General features: G+C 40.6%; 1 protein-coding gene across 1 annotated transcript in view; it reads right to left on the reverse strand.

Annotated features, from left to right (window-relative positions):
- CSMD1 (CUB and Sushi multiple domains 1) overlaps positions 1-22,963 on the reverse strand; it is a 669,247-nt gene that overhangs the window by 452,534 nt on the left and 193,750 nt on the right. Inside the window, exon 6 of the mRNA XM_042982757.1 lies at positions 20,395-20,498. Coding sequence (XP_042838691.1) covers positions 20,395-20,498 — 104 coding nt within the window. The remainder of the gene's footprint in view (positions 1-20,394; positions 20,499-22,963) is intronic.

Here is a 22,963-nt window from a genome sequence, read left to right on the forward strand (position 1 = left end):
TTGGGCGGTACAGAGAGCCTGATTGCTCAAAGGCAGATGAACAATAGTCATTACATGTGAAGTAGCTCATGCAGTTACACACAAATTGAAAAAAAAAAAGAATTACAGTGAGTGATGTGCAGTCACTAAAAATATATTTCTTTTCGAAGACTGTTTCTTTGTTAGAGAGATTGCTCTTTTATATTTGGTGTCGTATTTGCTTGTTTGGTTCGAAGAGAGTTGTTTTTCTTCCCTTTGCATACATTTTATCGAAATGTAACATATCAGAAAGTGCACAGAACATAAATGTCGAGTGTAAATGTCTATTTACTTTGACTTATGACTATAAAGCTGTATTTCTTCTTCTTTTTGTTAGTTCTTACAAGGAATACCTTTTCCTAATCTTTTACTTTCAACCTACTCTACTATATGCATTTCGTGTTTGCCTCTTGAAAGCAGCATATAATTGTGTTGTATTCTTTTTAATTATTTTATATTATTTTATCTCATCAGAGAATTTTGACTTTTATTTAGAATATGATTTAATGATAAATTAGTTCATTTTTTGTTTTTCCTCTTGTCAATTATATTTTTTTATTTTTTTACTTTAAAATTTTATTTTTTATATTTTTAATATACATCTAAGTTAGCATATGGTGCAACAATGATTTCAGGAGTAGATTCCTTAATGCCCCTTACTCATTTAGCCCACCCCCCCCCACCGTCTCCAGTAACCCTCTGTTTGTTCTCCATATTTAGAAGTCTCTTACGTTTTTCCCCCTCCTTGTTTTTATATTATTTTTGTTTCCCTTTCCTTATGTTCATCTGTTTTGTCTCTTAAAGTCCTCATATTAGTGAAGTCATATGATATTTGTCTTTCTCTAATTTCTCTCAGCATAATACCCTCCAGTTCCATCTACATAGTTGCAAATGGCAAGATTTCATTCTTTTTGATTGCTGAATAATACTCCATTGTGTGTGTGCGTGTGTGTGTGTGTGTGTATAGGCTCTTTACATACTTTGGCTATTGCTGATAGTGCTGCTATAAACATTGGGGTACATGTGTCCCTTCAAAACAGCACACCTGTATCCTTTGGGTAAATGCCTAGTAGTGCAATTTCTGGTTTGTAGGATAGTTCTATTTTTAACTTTTTGAGGAACCTCCATACTGTTTTCCAGAGTGACTGCACCAACTGGCATTCCCACCAACAATGCAAAAGAGATCCTCTTTCTCCGCATCTTCGCCAACATCTGTTGTTGCCGGTTAATGTTAGCCATTCTGACAGGTGTGAGGTGGTATCTCATTGTGGTATTTCCCTGATGATGAGTGATGCTGAGAATTTTTTCATGTGTCAGTTGGCCATCTAGATGTCTTCTTTGGAGAAGTGTCTATGCATGTCTTTTGCCCATTTCTTCACTGGATTATTTGTTTTTCTCGGTGTTGAGTTTGATAAGTTCTTTATAGATTTTGGGTACTGATTCTACCTGATATGTCACTTGCAAATATCTTCTCCCATTCCGTTGGTTGCCTTTCAGTTTTGCTGATTGTTTCCTTTGCTGTGCAGAAGCTTTTTATTTTGATGAGGTCCCAGTAGTTCACTTTTGATTTTGTTTCCCTTGCCTCTGGAGACATGTTGAGTAAGAAGTTGTTGCGAGCAAGATCGAAGAGGTTTTTGCCTGCTTTCTCCTCGAGGATTTTGATGGCTTCCTGTCTTACATTGAGGTCTTTCATCCATTTTGAGTTTATTTTTGTGGATGGTGTAAGAAAGTGGTCCAGGTTCATTTTTCTGCATGTCGCTGTCCAGTTTTCCCAGCACCACTTGCTGAAGAGACTGTCTTTATTCCATTGGATATTCTTTCCTGCTTTGTCAAAGATGAGTTGGCCATATGTTTGTGGGTCCATTTCTGGGTTCTCAATTCTGTTCCATTGATCTGAGTGTCTGTTTTTGTGCCAACTTTTAAATTTTTTTATGTTTATTTTTGAATGTGAGAGAGAGTGTGAGTGCGGGAGGGGCAGAGAGAAAGGGGACACAGAATCCAACGCAGGCTCGACTCTGAGCTGTCAGCACAGAGCCCAAAGCGGGGCTCGAACTCAGAAATCATGAGATCATGACCTGAGCTGAAGTCGGACACTTAACCAACTGAGCCACCCAGGTGTCCCTGGTCAATTATTTTTAATCAAATCTCTTAATAGCTTTTTTCTCCCCCAACACTTCAAATATGTTATTCTGTTGTCTTTTTACCTTTTTTGTTTATACTGAGAAGCACTCTATCAATCCTATATTTTCTCTTTTGAAAATAATATTCATTTGTTTATGCTGCTTTTAAGATATTTCTTCATCCTGTTTTTCAGAAGATTTATTGTAATGTGCCAGTATGAGGATTTCTTTGTATTATCCTCCCTGGCTTATGGAATTTCTTGAATCTCTACCTTGATGTCTATTGTCAGTATTGGAAAATTGTTAGTGGTAATGTTTTTGAATATTGGTTATGTCCTATTTTCTCTCAATTTCTTTCTTCCAGAACTCCAAATGTACACACACTTTCTGTACATTATTTTTTCCTGATTCAGCCGGGATTTTTTTTTTATTAAACCATCTTCTGGTTCCAATCATATAATTATAGTGGATAATGTATTTTGCAATTCTTAAAACTTCCATTTGACTTGTTAAAGATTACAGTTTTCTGGCAAAATTCTTGATTATTTCACTTATCTTTTAAACACATGCACCATAGTTAATTGTCAGAATCCTGAATGATAACTGCTATGTCAGGATATCTTGCTCTTTATCTGTCCCCTCCCTCTTGGTTGCAGGCATTGCACACTGTTTCTGGACACTTCCGGTAATTTTTGATTGAATGCCAGACCTTGTGCATAAGCCATGCTAGAGGTTCTGTATGTTGTGACCTTCCACTGGGAGTATTTAATGTTCTTCTGGGAGCACAGTGACCACTTTGACCCATTCCGTCACTGGAATGATTCACAGCTGCATTTCAGGCATGTGGTTTTCCTAGTGCTTATCCCCTTCTGTGTCACAACCCAGAGAACACGGTTTTTAGTAGTAGATCTTCTCCTTGAAACAACAGGTCTGAGACACCTTTGTTTCCTTAGCACTGAAAATTCCAAAAGTTCTGCTGAGCTCTGTAGACCAGTTGCAGCAAAGTTTTGCTTGGGCTCGTTCCTTCTGATTCCTGGAAAGTTGGTCTCAGGCAAATACATCAAGGACCAAAGTCCAGCAGATGCCAGGTTCACATCCCCGTGATTCCCTTTCCCTTGACATCCTGGACCCCCAAGTCCTCACAGCTTTGATAGCCCAATTCAGGGTCCCCCATATCCCGTGTCTCCCAAAACCACATTCTCTGGGTCACAGACACCTGTTTGCCAGGATGCCCTAAACTGAGAGTCAGACAATGCCCCCGGAAAAATGATTTGTGAAATCCAAGATTCACCTTCATGCATATCTGTTCTCCCTTGATTTCTGTCTTCTAAAATCCTGGCTACCTTATATTATTCTCTTATGCCTTAAAATTTCTGCTCATTCATTACTGTAATCAGCTCTCATAACTTCTCGGTTAGAGGTTTGGTCGAGTATTTCTGGAGGAAAGGGGGGTTCCAGTTGCTCATTTTTTTATATGACATTTCTCTTCCTTTATTTGTCTTGGATAACATTTCCTAGACTATATGAATATAAGAAGGGAAGTCTGATCTTACTCAGAGCCATTACAAACAGATACTTGTTGTACATTAAGTTAAATTCACTGCGTTGGGTAAGAAAACGAAGAGAAAAGAACAAGTATCATTTTGTTGTAAAGTTTACACAAATGTAAGAAAGAAAGTATTATAACCTTTGATTTTTCTTATACACTAACATATTGGCTTTTAAGTTACATGTAAGGTACGTGGAGAATGTTTTTTTTCTTCTTTTTCTTTTTCACTGAAGTACAGTTGCCATACAACGTTATATTAGTTTCATGTGTACATCATAGTGATTTAACAACTTTACACATTATGCAATGCTCACTAGCGCTGAGTCTAGTTACCATCTGTCACCATAGTGTTTTACAATATTACTGACTGTATCTCCTATGTTGTACTTGTCATCCCTGTGACCTATTTATCTTATAAATGGATGTTGTGCCTTTCAATCTTCTTCACCTGTTTTACCCACTGGCAACCACCCGTTTGTTTTCTGTATTTATGAGACTATTTCGGGTTTTGTGTTTGTTGTTATTTTTTGGATTCCACATATCAGTGAAATTATGTGGTATTTGTCTTTCTCTGATTTAAGTTAGCATAATACTCCCTAGATCTACCCATTCCATCCGTGTTGTTGCAAATGGCAAGATTACACTCTTTTTAATGGCTGAGGAATATTCCAGTGTGTGTGTGGTGTGTGGTGTGTGGTGTGTGGTGTGTGGTGTGTGGTGTGTGGTGTGTGTTACACACCACATCTTCCTTTTGGAATAATTTATCAATACCATCTGGAGATGGAGTCAACACCCTTCTGATTTACGTTCCCCACCGCCACTCTCTAGTCACCCGTTACACCCCCCGCGACCTTGAGATTCATGACATGACTCTACCTCACTGCTCACGTCTGTCATCACCTCCCTGCAACTCACTGGCTGACGGCCATCTCTACCCGTGGATGGTCAGAGTGTCCACATGGATAATTCTGGCACACAATTCGTGGTTCCTTGATCCTTTCAACCCCAGTGACGCTCCGCTCCCCTGCTCTCAGACAGTGCAACTGCCCTCATGCTTGGTACTTTGCTATACTTTGTATCATCTTAACCGCTCTCTCTGGCCACATCTACGTGTGATGTGAACTGTCATGTGCTTGCGCCCCACTGAAACCCACTCTTTAAATTCCTGGGGCCTCTATCATTGACGTCATTATATTTTGCATGCTGTGGACAATGCGGCTGATACTCTGATGCAATGTCTCAGCCGTCCCTGCCAGCACTCTTGAAATTCTTACCATCTTCCATGGATCTAATAAGACCCAACAAGCCCCTCTATCTTCCTGTAAGTTGGTGAAGAATTCGCTGACTCACACCAGTATGTCTGGACCTGTGATCTCCAGATTCCCGCCAGCCACTCAATAAACACTCTTTCCCTGGGCCACATTCGGTGTCTTTTCCCTTCACGTGCCACTAGCTGATATCCCAAACTATCTCCACCTTTCTCAAGCTCCCTCCCAATCTATTTCCCTTTATCTCTGAAGAGAACTTTATTTGCAAATATAGGAGGAAGAACATGGAAGCAATCAGACAGGAACTACCTGCCCCTCAGAGTCTCTTAAATCCCCCCTCATGGCATCAACCACCTCGTCACGAGAAGTAGAGAGTGAGAGTGCCTTCTCCCCACCACCCGTTCATCACTAAGTCCTACTAATCACACCGCATCCTTCTCTCTGTCTCCACTTTCTCAGTCTGAGCGCTGATTTTCCCAAACCAGCATCATGGAGGCAGCCTCCTAAAGGCCTCCTGGCTCTGTAGTCCTTTCCCATCTAAGGCACTGGAATTAACTAAGTTGTCAAAACCTGAACTACTATGTAGAAAATGTTCACACATTGAAAAGACCTATGTTGCCAAATTTACTACATCAGAAATACTTCTGGTGAATATATTTGAATTTCTTGTAGTTACGCACTGGATGTTATTTTATTTCCATCTATGTCAGTCTGTTGATTCACATGAATTTAAGTGAGCTGGTGCAGGGCTACACTTCCCACAAAGTTCATTCAATCCAAAATCAGATTAGGATTTGTACTTCTCTTTAGAATTTAAGCCTGCTACTTATTTAACTGGTTTATTTATGAAAAGGATTGTGAGATGGTATTCAAAATATTTTAAAATAATTATTTTAACATTATTTAATGCTTTTAAAAATTACTTAAAAAATCTTAAAGTACTTTTGTGTTAGATTTTTAATCTTAAATTTTATTTTACAACCATTTAAAACAAAGGAAAAGAATTTCCCTCCTGTTCTTTTGTCATGTTTCTGGAACTATTTCCATTTTCTGGCACTGAAAAATGAATTTTTAGAAAGAAAAAGCAAATGTTATTGTGACCCCTGCGACTGCTTATCTGTTTAAACAGAATTTTTTCAATTATTAGTACCTGAAAAATAAAATAGATGTTTGTTTTGATAAAATACTTTAATAGTCAGCCTAACTATATCATTTTAATCACTTTTTTAAAAACAGCTTCATTTCTTCCTAGATTGACTTTATAATACACAATATTTTGATTTAAAGCTAAAGATAAAATGACTCTAATGAAATACTAAGTAATTTGACTTACTTGTTAGAAAACTACAATAAAATTTTCTTTTGAGAAAAAAGCCATTGTATTGCAGGTTCCCAGCTTCCTCTTGCCCTCTGTCTCTACAGTGGAATTTCCCCCTCCACACATATTGTGCTCCACACAGCCATTTGACCTGTGTAACCAGTCTCCAAAAATATTGGCAGTTCTCGACCTCTAGGTGTTTGGTAACTGACATCACTACCTAGGATGCCCATTCTTCCTGCATAGCAGCTAAGAATTCTTAAAGATTTGAGGGTTCTCACTAGGCATTTCTTAACTCCCTTAGACAATGGAAGATTTTTTTTTTCTCTGACCATTGTAGAATTCTGCATACGCCTCATTTAAGTCAAACATATCATAGGCACCTACTTCAACATCTGTTTCCTACTGAATTCTGAATTTCCCTGAGTGCAAACTTCTATCTTGGTCTTTTTATCTCAGACTCTGGCATATAACATTCAAAATTTTTGGAGTAAACACATCAATAAAAAATATAAATTAACAGCCATCATTAAAATTTGCTAAATATCCACATGTTTAAATTTTATAGGAATATTTCCAAATGATGAGTGAAATCTTTATTGTATCTTAGAATACCCAAGACTTGGTACTTAGGGTTCTGTTACAGCTCTGTTATTAATTCACCCTTAATTTTCAATAATTCTTTTGCCTCTAAGCTTCCTCATCTGTGAAATAATTGCATTTAATTATATAAAAGGAGTTGTGGAAATCTAACATTCTATGAATTTCTGATAGATTTCAGAGAAGACAGAGTCAGCTTGCATGAAGCGGTTTGACATGTCTTCTATAGTCAGTCCCCATGTTGAATGGAAATAGGCAGGAAGTTCCACTATATTAAATGATCAGGCCAGGAAGAAATAAATGACTTTGATTATAAATTTGTTCCTTGGCTACAACCAGGGCACACTGAGTTGAAAAAAATCTCAACTCAAAATCTCAACTCCTTCATATGAAAGTGGGTCAAAAACATAATTGTACCCACAGGACACAGTGACTTTATGACGTTTTGACAGCTCGTAATGTTACCATCTATAGGACAACAGTCTCATTTCTGAACAGATCTTTTCTTCAGCCCTTGTGAAAAGGTTCAACAGTTCTGTCCGTACATACATGACATGTGTCTGCTAGAAAGGGTGGCTAAGCCAACCACAACAATGTCCACGCAATGTAATGCCTCTGTGATCCCCATGTTTTTGCTTATGTCAATAGTCTGTCCCTGGTTCTACCAAGTAGAATTCACGTGTGAATATACCACAGAGTCTTTGTCTAGTCACCCACTGAGGGCATTTACACTGTTTACAGGTCTTTGGCAATTAGGATAGTGTTCACGTACACATTTGTGTAGGGTAACTTTTATTTCCCTTGGGTAAATACCTAGGGGTGGGATTGCTGGATCTTACCATAAATGTATATTTAAGTTCATAGGGAACTGCCTGCCTGTTTTCCAGAGGGGATGTACCATTTTACATTCCCACTTGTATTCTCAGGAATTATGTAGAGTATAACTCCATGTTTGTGATAAGACAAAACTATAGTGATGGAGGACAGATCAGCTCTCCAGGGTCCAGGGTCCAGGGTCCAGGGACCAGGGAGGAGACTTAAAAGAAAGCAATGGGAGTTTCGGGGGTGATGGAATCACTCTGTATCCTGATTTTGGTGGTATAGATACTTGTATATCTGTATACCAACAGCTTTGATTTTACTGTATATTAATTTAAAAAAACACAATAATTTGTTCAAACCTGGATATGAAAGAGACCCAAGAGTGACGATGCCACAAAGCTGTGTAGTAGAAGCCCTAGAATAAGTTATACGTGCATTATTCCTGCAGGTATCTAAAAGGAAAATGGTGCACTAAACCTTTAAAGTACTCATTTTAATCGTAAATTGGGCTGTTGAAAACTAAATGCTCTTCGTAAGTTGCAAGCTGGCTTAGAATTCACTGGTTTTGAATTTTTTATAGTGCCTTACTGTCCATAAACTTCCTAAGTTCTGCAAAAAGTGTAGAAAAAGCAGTTATTTAAAATAAATGTTTTATTTGGCCATCTGTCTTAATTGGGTGGACCTAGCGAGTACTAAGGAGAAGTGTGATTAATTAATTCAGAAGAAGCCAGAACATGAGATCTGTTCAGGTACCTGGACAGACCACTCCTGGGATGAGGTAGTAAGATTTAGATGCCCTGATTCAGATCCCTAGTAAAAGTGGGCAGACACAGGGGCGCCTGGGTGGCTCGGTCAGTAAAGTGTCCAGCTCTTATTTTTTTAATTTTTTATTTAAATTTTTTTTAACATTTATTCATCTTTGAGAGACAGAAAGAGACAGAGCATGAGCGGGGAAGGGGCAGAGAGAAGAGGAGACACAGAATCGGAAGCAGGCTCCAGGCTCCAAGCTGTCAGCACAGAGCCTGACGCAGGGCTTGCAACTCACAAACTGCGAGATCATGACCTGAGCCAAAGTCGGACGCTCAACCGACTGAGCCACCCAGGCACCCCCCCCAACGTAAAGCTATTTTATAGGTTTCTCCCGTTGGTGGCAGCAGACTATTTAAAGGTGTATGGACTGGCCAATCCTGCCATGGGGACTCTTTTCACCATTTTTCTCCACTAGTCACAGTTCTAAACCCTGGGAATGGCAGAGGAGAAAACCAGAAGAGAACTTTGAAGGGCTGGAGTAGAAGGAAAGCTGGTTTGGGACCCAGCACCAGAGAGACAGCAAAGCGCCAGCTGTCTTCCTCATGCAAACAGAAGACCAACCAGACTGGTGTTTGCCAACCCCTGACCAGACAAGAGAAGGTTCCAGATGAGCTCATCCTTCTCTGGGATATAAATGATATTCCTTTAACAACCTCAGGCAGCCAGGTAGACAGATGAAGGGACTCCAACAGCGATACGTGTGCAGGGAAGGCCTTTACTTTCCTCATGAGCCTGGGGTTCCCTTTTCTGAGGAAAGATACCACAGAGGACAGAACCCATGAGAGAGCCAGCCACACCAGTGATCCAATCAAGGCAGATCTTTGTCCCTCCGCAGTGGGGGCTGAGACTCTCCTCCCCTCCCAGATCCACAGGCAGAGTGAGGGGTGAGGGGTAAGATGGGGGAGGATGTGCTAGTAGGGGGACCCCACCAACTCCTGCCCTCCCAGAAACATCCTGGCCCCAGTAAGGAGGAGTACAAGAGCCAACAGAACCAGATAAACCAAGCTGACCAAGACAACATCTTCAGGTGTCTGATAACTAACCTGTCATTGGAACCCAAGCCCACAAAGTTGCCAAAGGCCCATGTGCTAAGCCTACCCAGGGTAATTGCCTGCTATAATGAGGGATCTCTACAGTATCAACGTGTCCTAACATGGGAGACGAAACAACCAGTGTACAATTGTCCTGCTAAGAGCTAAGAAATCAAGACTTGAATGGGAAAACATAACCAGCCGACAACACCTGAAATGAACGGGTGATGCAATCGTCTGACAGGGGCTTTAAAACACCCATCATGTAAAAGCTTTAACAGTCTTTTACAAAGTCTCTGAAAACAGGTAGAAAAAAAAAATCTCAGGAAAGAAATGGATGTTATAAGACCAGGTGGAAATTATAGGACTAAAAAGATTCAACGTATATTAAAACAAAAATTTCTAGAAAGCTCATGGTAGAGATGCGTGATGCCATCAGTGAACTTGAGAGTGCATGAATAGAACTCCCTACACTGAACAGAGAGAATACAGCCTGAAAAAAGAAAAAAAGAAACAAAAAACAAACAAAAACAACAACAAAACGTGAACAGAGCTTCCAAAACCTGGGGGACAAAAAGGCCAAACTTGGCATCTTCAGTGTCCCAGAAGAAGAAGAAAGAGACCTTGGAGTGAAGGATATTTGAAGAAATAACTGCTGAACACTGCCCAAATATGGTGAAATGAATAAACCTACAGTTCTAAGAAACTCAGTGACCCTCACACCGGATAAATCCAAACAAAACCATGCAAGAACATCTAATTAAATGTTTGAAAACTAGAGACATAGAACAAAATCTGGAAAATATCCAGAGAGAAAGGACACATTTTTTTACTCGAATTTGCCAATTTGAATGTCAGTAGATCTCCTGACCACTGGAGGCCACAGGAAGTGTCACAAAATTTTTCAAGTTTTTGAAGAAAAGAACTATCAAGCATAAGTTCCATGTCCAGTGAATGTAATCTTTAAAAATAAAAGGAAAAATTTTTTAAATGTCAGACAAATAATTTGCCGCTAGTAGACCCAACTTTAGTGACTGGTTACATGAATTTCTTCAAAAAGAAATGAAAGGGTAACAGGAGAAACTTGAAACATCAAGAAGAAAGGGAAGACTATATGAGAATATAAAGTATACTATTCTTTCATAATAAGTTCTAGAAATCATATTTAATGATTGAAATAAGTATTTTAACACCTCTGATACTCAATGACATTTAAAAGTTGGGAAGGTAAAGGAAGTGAGGTTACATGGAAAAGTTTTAAATGTTGATACCATCGTAATAGGCGGATGGCATGTTAATGTGCATGTCCTAATCTATGACACCTGTGCATGTTATTTTATATGGCAATAATTTCTCCAAATGTATTTAATTTAAGCATCTCCAGGTGGGGAGATGGTAGTGGACTACCAAGGTGAGCTCTACATGCCTTCAAAGGTGTCCTCAGAAGAAGGAGGCAGAGGGAGATTTCAGACAGAAGAGAAAGAAAGTGTGAACTTGGAGGCAGAGAGGTAAGTGATGGCGCCATAGGCCAAGAAACGCTAGCAGCCATCAAAAGCTGGAAGCATCTAGGACTGGATCCTCCCTCAGGGCCTCTGGAGAGAGAGTAGTCCTGCTGGCACCTTGATTTTGGCTGAATGAAACTGATTTTGGATTTCTGCCCTTCAGAATTATCAGAATATAAATTTCTGTTTTAAGTCACCAAGTTTGTCATAATTTGATACAGCAATAATAGGGAACTTATATACCTGTAGCCTGTTATAAGTCACAAATGTATATTGTAATATGCACAGTAACCATTTTGAAAACTATGGAGTCCTTAAAAAATGTGGAAGTAACCCACAGGAAGGTTAGAAAAGAAAAGCAAGAAAGAAAGTAAAAGAAACAGCAGAACCAGAGAAACAAATAGAAAACAAATAATAAAGTGGCACATACAAACTCTTTCTGTAATAACCTTCAATGTCAATTGTCTAATTCATCAAAAGACACAGTGTGGCAGAGTCGATAAATCATGACCCAAATACATGCTGTTCACAAAAAAAAAAAAGAAAAAAAAACACATTTCAAAGTCAAGGACAAAGGTATGTTGAAAGGAGAAGGAGAAGAGTTATACCATGAAAATACTGACAATAAAGAAGGAGGAGTGGCCACATTAAATTTCGATAAAGTAGACTTGAGAACAAAAAAATATTCTAGAGACAAAGTGGGATGTTATACAATGATAAAATGATCCACCAGGAAGACACACAAATCCTAACTGTGTACACAACAAACATTAGAACTTCAAAATACATAAAGCAAAACTGATAGAGCTGAGAGAAGAAACAGACAAATCCACAAGTACAGTTGAGGATTTTAACGGCCCTCATTCAGAAACTAGATAGAAAATCAGCAAGGTTATAGAAGATCTGAACAATACAATTAGCCGACAGGATCTAATTGGCATAGAGAACACTATACCCAATAGCGGCAAACACACATGCCCCATAAGCTCCTCTGAAACACTCACCTATATAGACCACATTCTGGGCCAGATAATAGACCTCAACACATTTAAAGAAACTGAAATAATACTACTGAAAGTGTTCTTTGACCACAATAGAATCAAACTAGAAATTCTTAACAGAAAGGAAACAGGAAAATTTCTAAACACACGAAAACTAAACAACACATATCCATGATCAAAAGAAGTCTCAAATGAAACAAACAAATAAAGAACAGAAGAAAAATGAGAACAAAACATATAGAAAAACATATCTGGGATATAGCTAAAGCAGTGCCAAGAGGACAATTTATAGTACTAAAAATAACTAGACAGGAGAAATGGAATGAAATAATTACCTAAGTTCCTACCTCCAGAAACTACAAAAAGTAAAGCAAAATAAATCCAAAGGAGCAGAAGAGGGGTATGATAAATATCAGAAATAAATATAATTGCAACAGAAAAAATAGAAATAAAAGAAATAAAAACTATTACTTTAAAAAATTAACATAATTGATAAGCTTCTAAGAAGACTGGGAAAGGGAGAGGGAGAGGGAGAAGACATGCATCACAAACAAATAAAAGAGTAGTTATTACTACAAATTCAGCAGTCATTAATGACATTAAGCATGATAAGGAAATATTATGAACAACTTTAGACTCAGCAAGTTGACAGGTTATAAAAAAATGAACCAATTCCTTGAAAACCACTAACTATCAAAATTCAACCAAGATGAAACAGACATTTGAATAGTCCTGTAACAATTACAGAAATTGATGCTGTAATTAAAAAGCTCCCCAAAAAGAAATCTGCAGACCCAGAAATTCACTGGAAAATTCTATCTATGTTTTATAGAAGAATTAACATCAATTTTCATAAACTCTTCTGGAAAATAACAGAGGAAGGAATACTTCTCAAGTCATTAAATGAGACCAGTATTAATTTCATGCCAAAACTAGACATAGATAGGGGAAGGGAAGGGGATGGGAGGGGAAGGGAGGGGAGGGGAGGGAAGGAGGAAGGAGGGAGGGAAGGAAGGAAGGGTGGGAGGAAGGAAGGAAGGAAGGAAGGAAGGAAGGAAGGAAGGAAGGAAGGAGAGAGGCAGGGAAGGGAGGATGAAAGAAAGAAGGGAGAGAAGGAAGGGGGAAGGGAGGAGGGAGAGAAGGAAGGGTGGGTGGAAGGAAGGAAGGAAGGAAGGGGAGGAAGGGAGGAGGAAGGAAGGGGGAAGGAAGGAGGGAGGGAAGGAAGGAAGGAAGGAAGGGAAGGGAGGAAGGGAAGGGAGGAAGGGAGGAGGAAGGAAGGGAGAAGGAAGAAGGGAGGGAAGGAGGTGGGAAGGAAGGAGGTGGGAAGGAAGGAGGGAGAGAAGGAAGGGATGGAGGAAACGAGGGAAGGGAGAAACGAGGGAAGGGAAGGGAAGGGAAGGGAAGGGAAGGGAAGGACGGGAAGGGAAGGGAAGTATGAAAGAAAGAAGGAAGTTAGAAACTACAGACCTGTATGTCTCATGAACTTAGACAAACATATCCTCAGTTAAATACTATAAAAGTTAATCCAATGTGTAACAAGAATTGTTCTCTTCCTCAAAGTGGAATTGATTCCAGGCATGTAAGTCTGGTTCAACATTCAAAAGTCAACTAATGTAATTCACAATATGAACTAGCTAAAAAAGGACAAATATATACTCATATCAGTTAACACAGACACACAAAATTTGATAAATGGCAGGAAATATTATATTTGTGAATTGGAAGACTCAATTCTCTCCCAACTGTTCAACAATGTCATGCAATTCCTATCACAATCCCACCAAGAACTTTTAGACATAAAGTTTATTCCACAATTGATACAGAATGGTTCAGACCTGAAAATAGCTAAAAGGACTAAATATTCAAGAAAATCATAGTCCTTCAAATTGACACCTAAAAGCAGAAGTTATGATTAGAAAAGTTTATACATTAGACCTAATCAAAATTAAAACTTCTGCTGTGATGATACATATAAATAAGATAAAAAAAAGTAATAAATTGAGGGAAAATATTTGCAAAGCACATATTGTGTAAAGAACTATTATCTAGAGGCACCTGGGCAACTCAGTTGGTTAAGCATCCAACTTTGGCTAGGGTTATGATCTTACAGTTTGTGGGTTCAAGCCCCATGTCGGGCTTTGTGCTGACAGCTCAGAGTCCACAGCCTGCCTCAGATTCTGTGTCTCCCTCTCTTTCTGCCCCTCTCCCTCTGTATCTCAAAAAAAAATAAATAAAATGTTAAAAAATTTTTAAAATAGAACTATTATCTAGAATCTACAAAAAGCTCTTAAAAATAATGTTAAAGAATCCAATGAGAAAATAGGGGAAAAACACCTGGACAATTTACCAAAAACGATGTCTCGATGACAAAAAAGCAAGAAGAGGTGTTCAGCGTCATCCAACAGTTTCTTATAAAACAAAACAGTCAACTAACATACAACCCAGCAACAGCAGTTCTGGAGTTCCATCCAAGACACATGAAAACTCATGGTCACGCTAAAACCTGTACAGAAATGATACGCAATTTGGTAGATGTTAAACACACAGTGGCATATCCATATCATGGAGTACATCAGTCACGGAAAGGACAGAACTATTCTTCAATAGTTCCTCAATATCCAGGCAATCTTGCTGAGTATAAAAAGGCAAGCACAGAAGGTTAGGCACTGTGACTCCATGTATGTAACACTCTCACAAATGACACACCTGTACGGATGGAATTCAGAGTGGCTCTCAGCGTCAGGGAGGAGTGAGGGAGAGGGACACAGATATGATGAGCAAAAGCAACATGAGTTAGCTTTGTATGTGTCTTGACTTGAGGTGGGTACATGAATTGAAACAGGTGCTAAAATGGTATAGAACTGAACTCACGCACACACACACACACAGAAATAAAACCAGGAAAGTCTAAGATTAGTAAATTGTATCAATCAATGTCAATATCCTCGTTGTGATGTTCTGTTATAGATTCAAAAGCGAACAGGAATCGTTTTGAGTTCAAATACCCGTTGAGCAGTGTGCTGTCTACATGACCATGAATTAGAGCTCTGCTTGTTTTCGTGGAAACAATACCTTTGTCACAAGACTGCCATGAGACAACGCAGGTGCAGACAAGAGTCAGTAAATGACAGCTCCATCTCTCCCTGGCCTCCTCCTTCCTAGTACCTCCCATGTCCAAAGATGACTCAGAATACTGCTGAACCCCACATGATTTGTGGTATTAAAGCAGATGTAATACCTAGTAGCGTAATAGTTTCTTGTGGCACTGTACTTCTAATGTTTCTAAACCAATTTTTTATTAACCATTCCATTTGACACACAATCCTTTGAGGTTGAAAGGCACGAGACAGGGATCCAGGCTTGTGGAAGTGGATGTCCCTTCTCATTCTAAATGTCCTTATCTCCTCCACAAAGAGAATAACTTTGCCTTTGAGTTAACTTCATGTCAAAAACACGCCACACAAATTTGAAATGCTTTGGGCTGATGAGTCATGGAAAAGAGCTCCCTAGCTCTTCAGGTTAACAGTGTGAGAAGAAAGACATGTGTTTCTGGCTTCTTAGAGAAAGCAATCACCGTCAGTCAATATTGGTGGCATAATCAGCAGGACATCTGGAAAATGACTCAGGTTGGCGGGGCCCAGGGTTGGCTGGAGCCCTCCCCACTCCATCTCCAGCAGGCACTACAGGTGAGCTGCCCATCCCTTGGGACCTACGGCTTCTCCTCTGTAGGCAAGGAGCCTCCAAATACAACTTCCCATGGGCCCCCAAGGTCCTAGGTCAGCCTGCCTCCCCAGACACCTCAGAAACAGCTAGCCTCCCAAACCTAGAATGCTGGTGTTCAGCAGTCGGTTATTTCCCCACTGGAAGGGTAGCTGGAACAGAGAATCTAGACTCTGTAGCCCATCCAGAGAGGGTCCTGCTCTGCGACCCCTCTCCAGGGTCCTAATGAAGGCTGGCAGCCTCTGACTTCTCCGTTGCTCACCATCCCCTCGAAGCCCGCCCTGAATCCTACCACAATGTCTGAGTTGCGATAAATAGTTTTGCAAAGAAGCTGGTAAGAAAGCTCCCGGATAAAGAGGCAGCAATGGGAAAGCTAACATAGATAAAGTCTGATGTGTGCTATCAGCTGCACCCCCGCACACAGGCAAGCCAATTAGAAGGGTGAGAATATGAAGAGAAATGTTTGTGATCATGTGATTCCAGGCTTCCAAGAACCGAAGGAGTGTACTTGATTTCTGATCATGGAAACTCAGGTTTTTATCTAGAAAGCCTTCAAGGAGCTGTCTTCATGTACTTATTCCTAACATAAACTACTCAAGCTTTTCTCCAAAGCACTGAGATGTATATTGATTGAGTCCTCTGATGATATCAAAGATACATGAACATGGAATCATCAGTTTTTAGTGTTTGCTTTCTTAGAGCTGTTCCACAGCCTTTTAATAAAAAGAGAATGATGCCCTTCGGCTCAGGACCTGCCGACAACAGCAAGGGGACATGGCCATGGTCACACCAGGGGCTCAGGAAGCTTCTAGAAACAAGTAGCGGCTTCAGCAATAACAGGTCAACCAGCCATAAGAAACAACTGGTACCCTTAGCAGTTAACCCACACATCTCATTGGATGCAGGCAATGTTACTTGCCTGCAGACTTCCCTGAGGTTGGTTCTTGATCCCCTAAGAGGCACAGACATTTAAAACCTATAACCCAAAATTAAAGCAATTGCCCGGCCACCCATTGCTAATAACCGAAAAGGCCAGAGGAAACTCCAGATGCAATTCTTCTGCAAATTAAATTCAAGACCGTTATCAATATATATTCTTGGATAGATCTCAACAGAGATTTGCCAAATAAGTTATTTAATTTTAAGTCTGTCCCTCTGTAAAAATAACCAGAGTAATCTGTTTGTCTTTTGGGAAGATTGGATCATTAAAAGGGTCTCTCCTAAATTCAGTTGTCCTCTTGTTGTGCCAAGAATGTTAAGAAACTAAAAAGCCATTGACAGAAATTGGACATTTTACAACCATATCTAGGATGAACCGATTAGGCTATCTCACTCTCCAAATTCTTCCTGAATATCTAAGACTAGAATTCCACCCCTACCCCCACCCCCCCCACACACACACAGAGGGGAAACCTATAACATATTGAACCTGAGGTAGTGAATACCAGTCTTCCAAAAAGAAGTTTCTTAACTCATATTTTATTTGAAATCTGCATCATGAGATCCAACGACTTCATCCCTGGTCTGGTACGTACCTGCCCCCATATCTGCCTCTCTCCAGTGAGATTTCCAGCTCCGCACTGAGAATGAAGTCTAGCCTATAAGCACTCAAAAATATTTGTCAATGTATTCCCTAAAAGTACCTGTTTATTTGAAGACACAGCTGTGGTTCTCTCCTTGTTTTCTTTCTTTTTCTGTGATTTTGTCTACTGAGGAAATCTATCAGTGGCTTCCTTTTTCTCCACTGCCGCTGATTAAATGCCCAAGTGATCTTTGCTACGTTATGTTTCCCAAAGGGCATCTCGGTTTGATTCAGTTGGCTATTTAGTGTTTCACTTATAGATGTGAGCTATCGAGAGGAAGTTCTAATAACACTTATGTCAATGTAATACATAGTTTGCTGTTGCTCTCTTAACAACAAATAGCATTAGAAAAAATAGGTGTATGACTTTAGATCTTTAATAGTGACCTAAGGGATTTTATAGGGCATTGCTTTGCTTCTTTTGTATTTCATATTTTGCATTTATTTAGAATTTTCTTTCATTTGCTTTAGTGACACCCTTCCGTAAATTAGCTGTTATGGTAATAATAAAGTTACTTCACTTGTGGGTTACATTTCTTAGCTCTGCAGCACTTTCGCACGCATTATTTCATTCTGCTCCTTGCCACAGGCAGGGGGACTTTATTATACACACTTTACAGGCATGAAGACAGAGGTGCAGAGAGGTAAAGTGACTTCCCTCAGGGTCACAGAGATAGTTAATAGCAAAGCCAGAGCCAGAAACTCCGTCGCTGGCTCTGTGGCCCCTTTCCCATCCACGCTGTGGGTGCTTGCAACCCCCTGCAGGCCAATGCCAGGCTGGGCGATCGGTGTGGGCGCCTGAAAACCATACTGTCATCTGTCTGGGCCACAACCTGCAGGAGTCTGGACTCTAATAAATAAATGCATTTTTGTCTAGTAATTTGGCAAAAAAGAATATTTGGTGAGGGTGGGGGAAGAGGGGCATACATATACTGTGGTGGGAGACTAGACTGAGAGAAACTTTTAGGGGGGCTGTTGGAAAAGATGACATTGTAAACGAAGTTACCCATTCCCCCTGCAATTCACCTCCTGCAGCTTTTCCTGAAGGCGCACAAAGCAAGTAGACTCGTTTACTGCACCCCTGCTCGTAAACGCCAAGGGTGAGGCGGCAGGGAAAGCAAAAGGTGATCCATGAGGATGCCTCAGGAAGCGAGCCACGTCCATGCGTAGGAAGCAGTAGACACTGGAGAAGAATAACTGCTTTAAATACCCACATATATGCAGCATATACTCGTGGATGCATATCCAATGTAGGATATGCACACCAGGCTTGTGAGTTGGGGTAAACCCTCTAATCTTGTGGCAGAGTCCCCTCCCTGAGAAGGTGGGGAGAAAAGACCTCAAGATAAGGGAAGGCAACCTGGTTCGTGACATGCCTCACAGCCCTGTAACATGAGAGCACCCAGTCAGACCGTATGTCTGTACATTACACATATATGGGAGACAAAGAAGTCAAGAATGTGTAAAAGATGACGCCATGTGGCGTTTACCCAACTGAGCCAATGCCGGCACAAATAAAGCTGCTTCCTGGAAAGAAATGCCTCCAAACGGTGTCATGACTCTGTGAGCGAATCCCACTACAATCTACCTAAGTCTAAGTCTTATCACTTATCACACGAGGAGACTATTAACCCCTAACTTGCGGGGTAAAGGTAAGGACCAAATAAGATAGTATGTATTAGGTGTTTAGTATGGTACATGATACATGAGATAGTTAATAATTATTAGCTATGATACTACTAATGCTATTATTATAATTACCATCATAAATCATGGGCCAGTAACATGATTTTAATTATTAGCAGTGGTAGGAATTGACACCTAAGAAGATGAGGTAGTGACATGTGCTCGTAGGGAAAGATACCCAAAATACAATAAATGACAAAAGCATGTTCCCAACGTAGTCAGAATATGGTCCCTTTTGTTTTTATTTTTTTTCTTTCCTTTTCTTTTCTTTATTTATTTTTTTAAGTTTATTTATTTTGGGAGACAGAGAGAGAGAGAGAAAGGGAATACAAGCAGGGGAGGGGTAGAGGGAGAGCAAGCGAATCCCGAGCAGGCTCCATGCTCAATGCAAAGCCCAAACCAGGGCTCAGTCTCACCAACTATGAGATCGTGACCCGTGCAGAAATCAAGAGTTGGAGGCTTAACGGATTGGGCACCCAGGCGCCCCAACGGCCCATCCATTTGTTAACACATGGACAGCAGGTTCACCTATAGCACGTTTTTTAACAAAGTGAACCACCTCATAAGCAACTGCTAAATATTAGAGTGAGGGAGTGTAATGGCCAGGGAAGTTTTGTTTGTTTGTTTTGTTTTGCTTTGCTTTTTTCCGGCAGAATAACAAGCTGAAGGGATGGGGGGCAAGCTTCCCCACAAATAAAAAGCAAACCTGAGCGATGCACAAGTAAGCTGAGAAAAGGAAAAGGTGAGACTCTGCAGAATGGCCTCCATAAGGGAGGAAGGTTTGGCTCGGGAGCGGGAGTCGCTACATGAAGCCATCCGTGCAAGGTGCTTCCCTCTGTGCTGAAAGCCCTGATGACCAGAGATTCTCCCAGATCGTGTTTTCAGTCTGGAGAGCAGAGGTCCCACAGGAGTGACAAAACCGTCCTCAAGGCCAAACTCAGCAGGCGGCGGAGGCATCCAGGGAACACTCTGCAGGGCCGACTACGCCTCCCCTGGCAAGCGGCAGAGCAGCGATCCACGCGCTGGTCCTGTCAGCAGGGCTGTGGCCGTACCCCCCTCGGGACTCTGGATGCACAGAGGCACAGCCCGCTACCCCAGGGCCACTTCCCGACAACCTGTCTGCTTTTAGCACGTGGTCTTACAGGCTGTGAGGGCTCTGTAAGACCTATGGCACGGTGCTAGGAAATACCTGTACTTCCGAAAACACTGATAAAGAACGAGCAAACATGGAAACAGAGGAAACACACTCCTGAGTCAGTCCTCATGTGAAATCAGACTTGGACACCCTGAGCTCAGCAAGCTCCACCCACGAGGGCACAGACGGCCACGTGCGCTAGAGGAGAGGAGACCCCACGTCCCGTACTTACACGTATAAGACGGTCCTGGTGTCGCCCACTTTGCCAGCATCGCCCACGGTGAGGGTGTCATAGCCTCGCTCCAGTTCAAACTCCTCAAACGCGAGCTTGATGACCTAAATAAAGCAAAGGCAAAGACCATCATTTGGTATCACAGACATTTTCCATGACTTTAAATGCTGCAAATATTCAGCTGTAGTACACGTTTTTGTTCCTTAATTCCACTGTATTTCAAACAAATTCAGGTGTCTTAAAAAGTAGTTCTATGGATAACTGTATACATTTGAGAACTCTCAGGTACAGAATTTTATAGAACTCAAAACTGCTATCCCTTCAGAGACATTGATTACCAGTTCTAAAAGTGAAAATAACCCATATTGTGTTTTAAGTTAAATAAACGTCTATCAAATATTTAACATTTATAGTGCTTAGAAGGACCAAAAGATAACTCCATATAAGCAAAAGAATTGTTCATCAATTCTTTTAATATATCTCATACGTGAATTCTTTTCATATTTCTTTTAATATATTTTGAGGACACCCAAAACACTCTGAAATAAATATTTTAGAGTAATGTATGCAGATTTCATGTAATTATCCAAATTAACATAAGGAAAAGATCTGAGGCTAGAAAGTTTTCTCCTACATTTAATTCTGCAAAGCCTCGAAGCTTTATTGTCATAAAGAACACTGTCATGGTGATTGACCCCATGCCAACTAGACAAGACCAATTTGTGTCAGATACACCCATATATTAGGATTCTATGAACTTCTTTTTAATACAGCACAGGGTCCTTTTCTCCAGAACGAAGAAATGCTTTCTTTGGTGACCAACAACGTGATCGAGGAGAAAGAGAGTCAGCGATGTCATGAGATTAGGCTAGAATCCTGAGTGACAAAGAGAATAAGGAATGGGGAGTTAGGTGGATGGTAGATCCTGATAGATGGATAGAGAGACAGACAGGTAAGACAGACAGATACAGATAATGGGTTGGTAAAAGATACAAAGATCAATCAGTAGAGAGATGAATGAGAGAGATGACAGATGATGGAGAGGATAGAAAAAAGTAAATAGATAAGTATAAATTATAGGTAGAGAAATCGATGATAGACAACTAGAGGAGACAGATGCGTCCAGAGAGGCAGGAATCAAGGGAGGAAGACAGGACAGAGAGAACAGGAACCATAATACCAGAAAGACATTTTAATGGGATCTATTTCGGAGTAGAGCTAAAACTCTGGAATCTTGGGGCGCCTGGGTGGCTGGGTCGGTTAAGCGTCCGACTTCAGCTCAGGTCATGATCTCACAGTTCGTGGGTTTGAGCCCCACGTCGGGCTCTGTGCTGACAGCTTGGAGCCTGTTTTGGATTCTGTGTCTCCCTCTCTCTCTGCCCCTCCCCTGTTCATGCTCTGTCTCTCTCTGTCTCAAAAATAAATGAACGTTAAAAAAAAAAAACAACTCTGGAATCTTGCAAAAAAGTATCAAATGGCTATTTCTTAGACCCGAAAGGAGGGAACGTGGTGCCAGGAAGAAGGCTGACTTCCGACTAACATCCAATTTAACGTGCAGGGCCCTGAGCGGGCTCTACACGGGTGTGCTTCTGAGCAATGCTGAGAGGGAAGGCATTAACTTGGCTATTCAAAATTCCTACTAAAATTAGTGACACAGTCATTACAACTTATTAAAAGTCTACCCTTTCAAATTGCAGTGTTTGTCTGAATACATTATTTTGGCAATCTGCTGTGAAACAGGTGTCGAGACGGATAGCTCTTGCAAACCAGTGTTAACACTGCATGTGAAGCTGAGGGCCTGAGGTGGGTTTTGTATCATTTTTTCTTTCTTATGTGTCTGTCTGTAAGTGACCAAGGTCCAACAAGAAGAGAATAAAGAAACTGAAGAATCATCATCGAGACCAGCGGTTTCCTTCCCAGCACCTTCCTGACACATTTACTCAGACCTGCCTCCTGTAACACCCTGCAGAGAAGCAGTGATAATCCATTACAGCCTGAGGGTCATGGTTGGACGATTCGTAATGAGCCACAGACAGGGGGTCTCACTACATAACTGTTTTCATTAGGGGTGTAAAAATGGTCGTTTCCGGATTCTTCCAAGGCAAGGCAAAGGCCATCAACAAGCAGCCAGAGCCTGCTGTCAAAGTGTAATCTCTACTCCATGCGATTAATGCTCCATAGAAAGAGAAGAAGTAGACCCAATTTTGGGCAAAGAACCTATCGCGTGTCAGACAATATGATATTCTATAAACAGTCTACCTGGTAGTAACACGGAAATATACATTTGTAACGAAACTTGCCATCATTTCCAATCAAGGATGGGCAGAGATGCAAATAAAAAGTAACACTGAGGGAACACACACATTTTTGGTAAAATCATAAGTATGTAAGGTGCACAACACGACAGTTTATATACATATACACTGTGAAATGATTACCACGGTCAAGCTAATGCACACATCTCTTCATATAGTTACCACTTTTTGCGTGTAGTGATAACACGGGGAATGTATACTTTTTATAAACTTCCGTGCAACGTAATTAACTAGAACCACCATTCTGTAGATCT

This window comes from Panthera tigris, chromosome B1, assembly GCF_018350195.1.
Source record: "Panthera tigris isolate Pti1 chromosome B1, P.tigris_Pti1_mat1.1, whole genome shotgun sequence".
Lineage (NCBI taxonomy): Eukaryota > Metazoa > Chordata > Mammalia > Carnivora > Felidae > Panthera > Panthera tigris.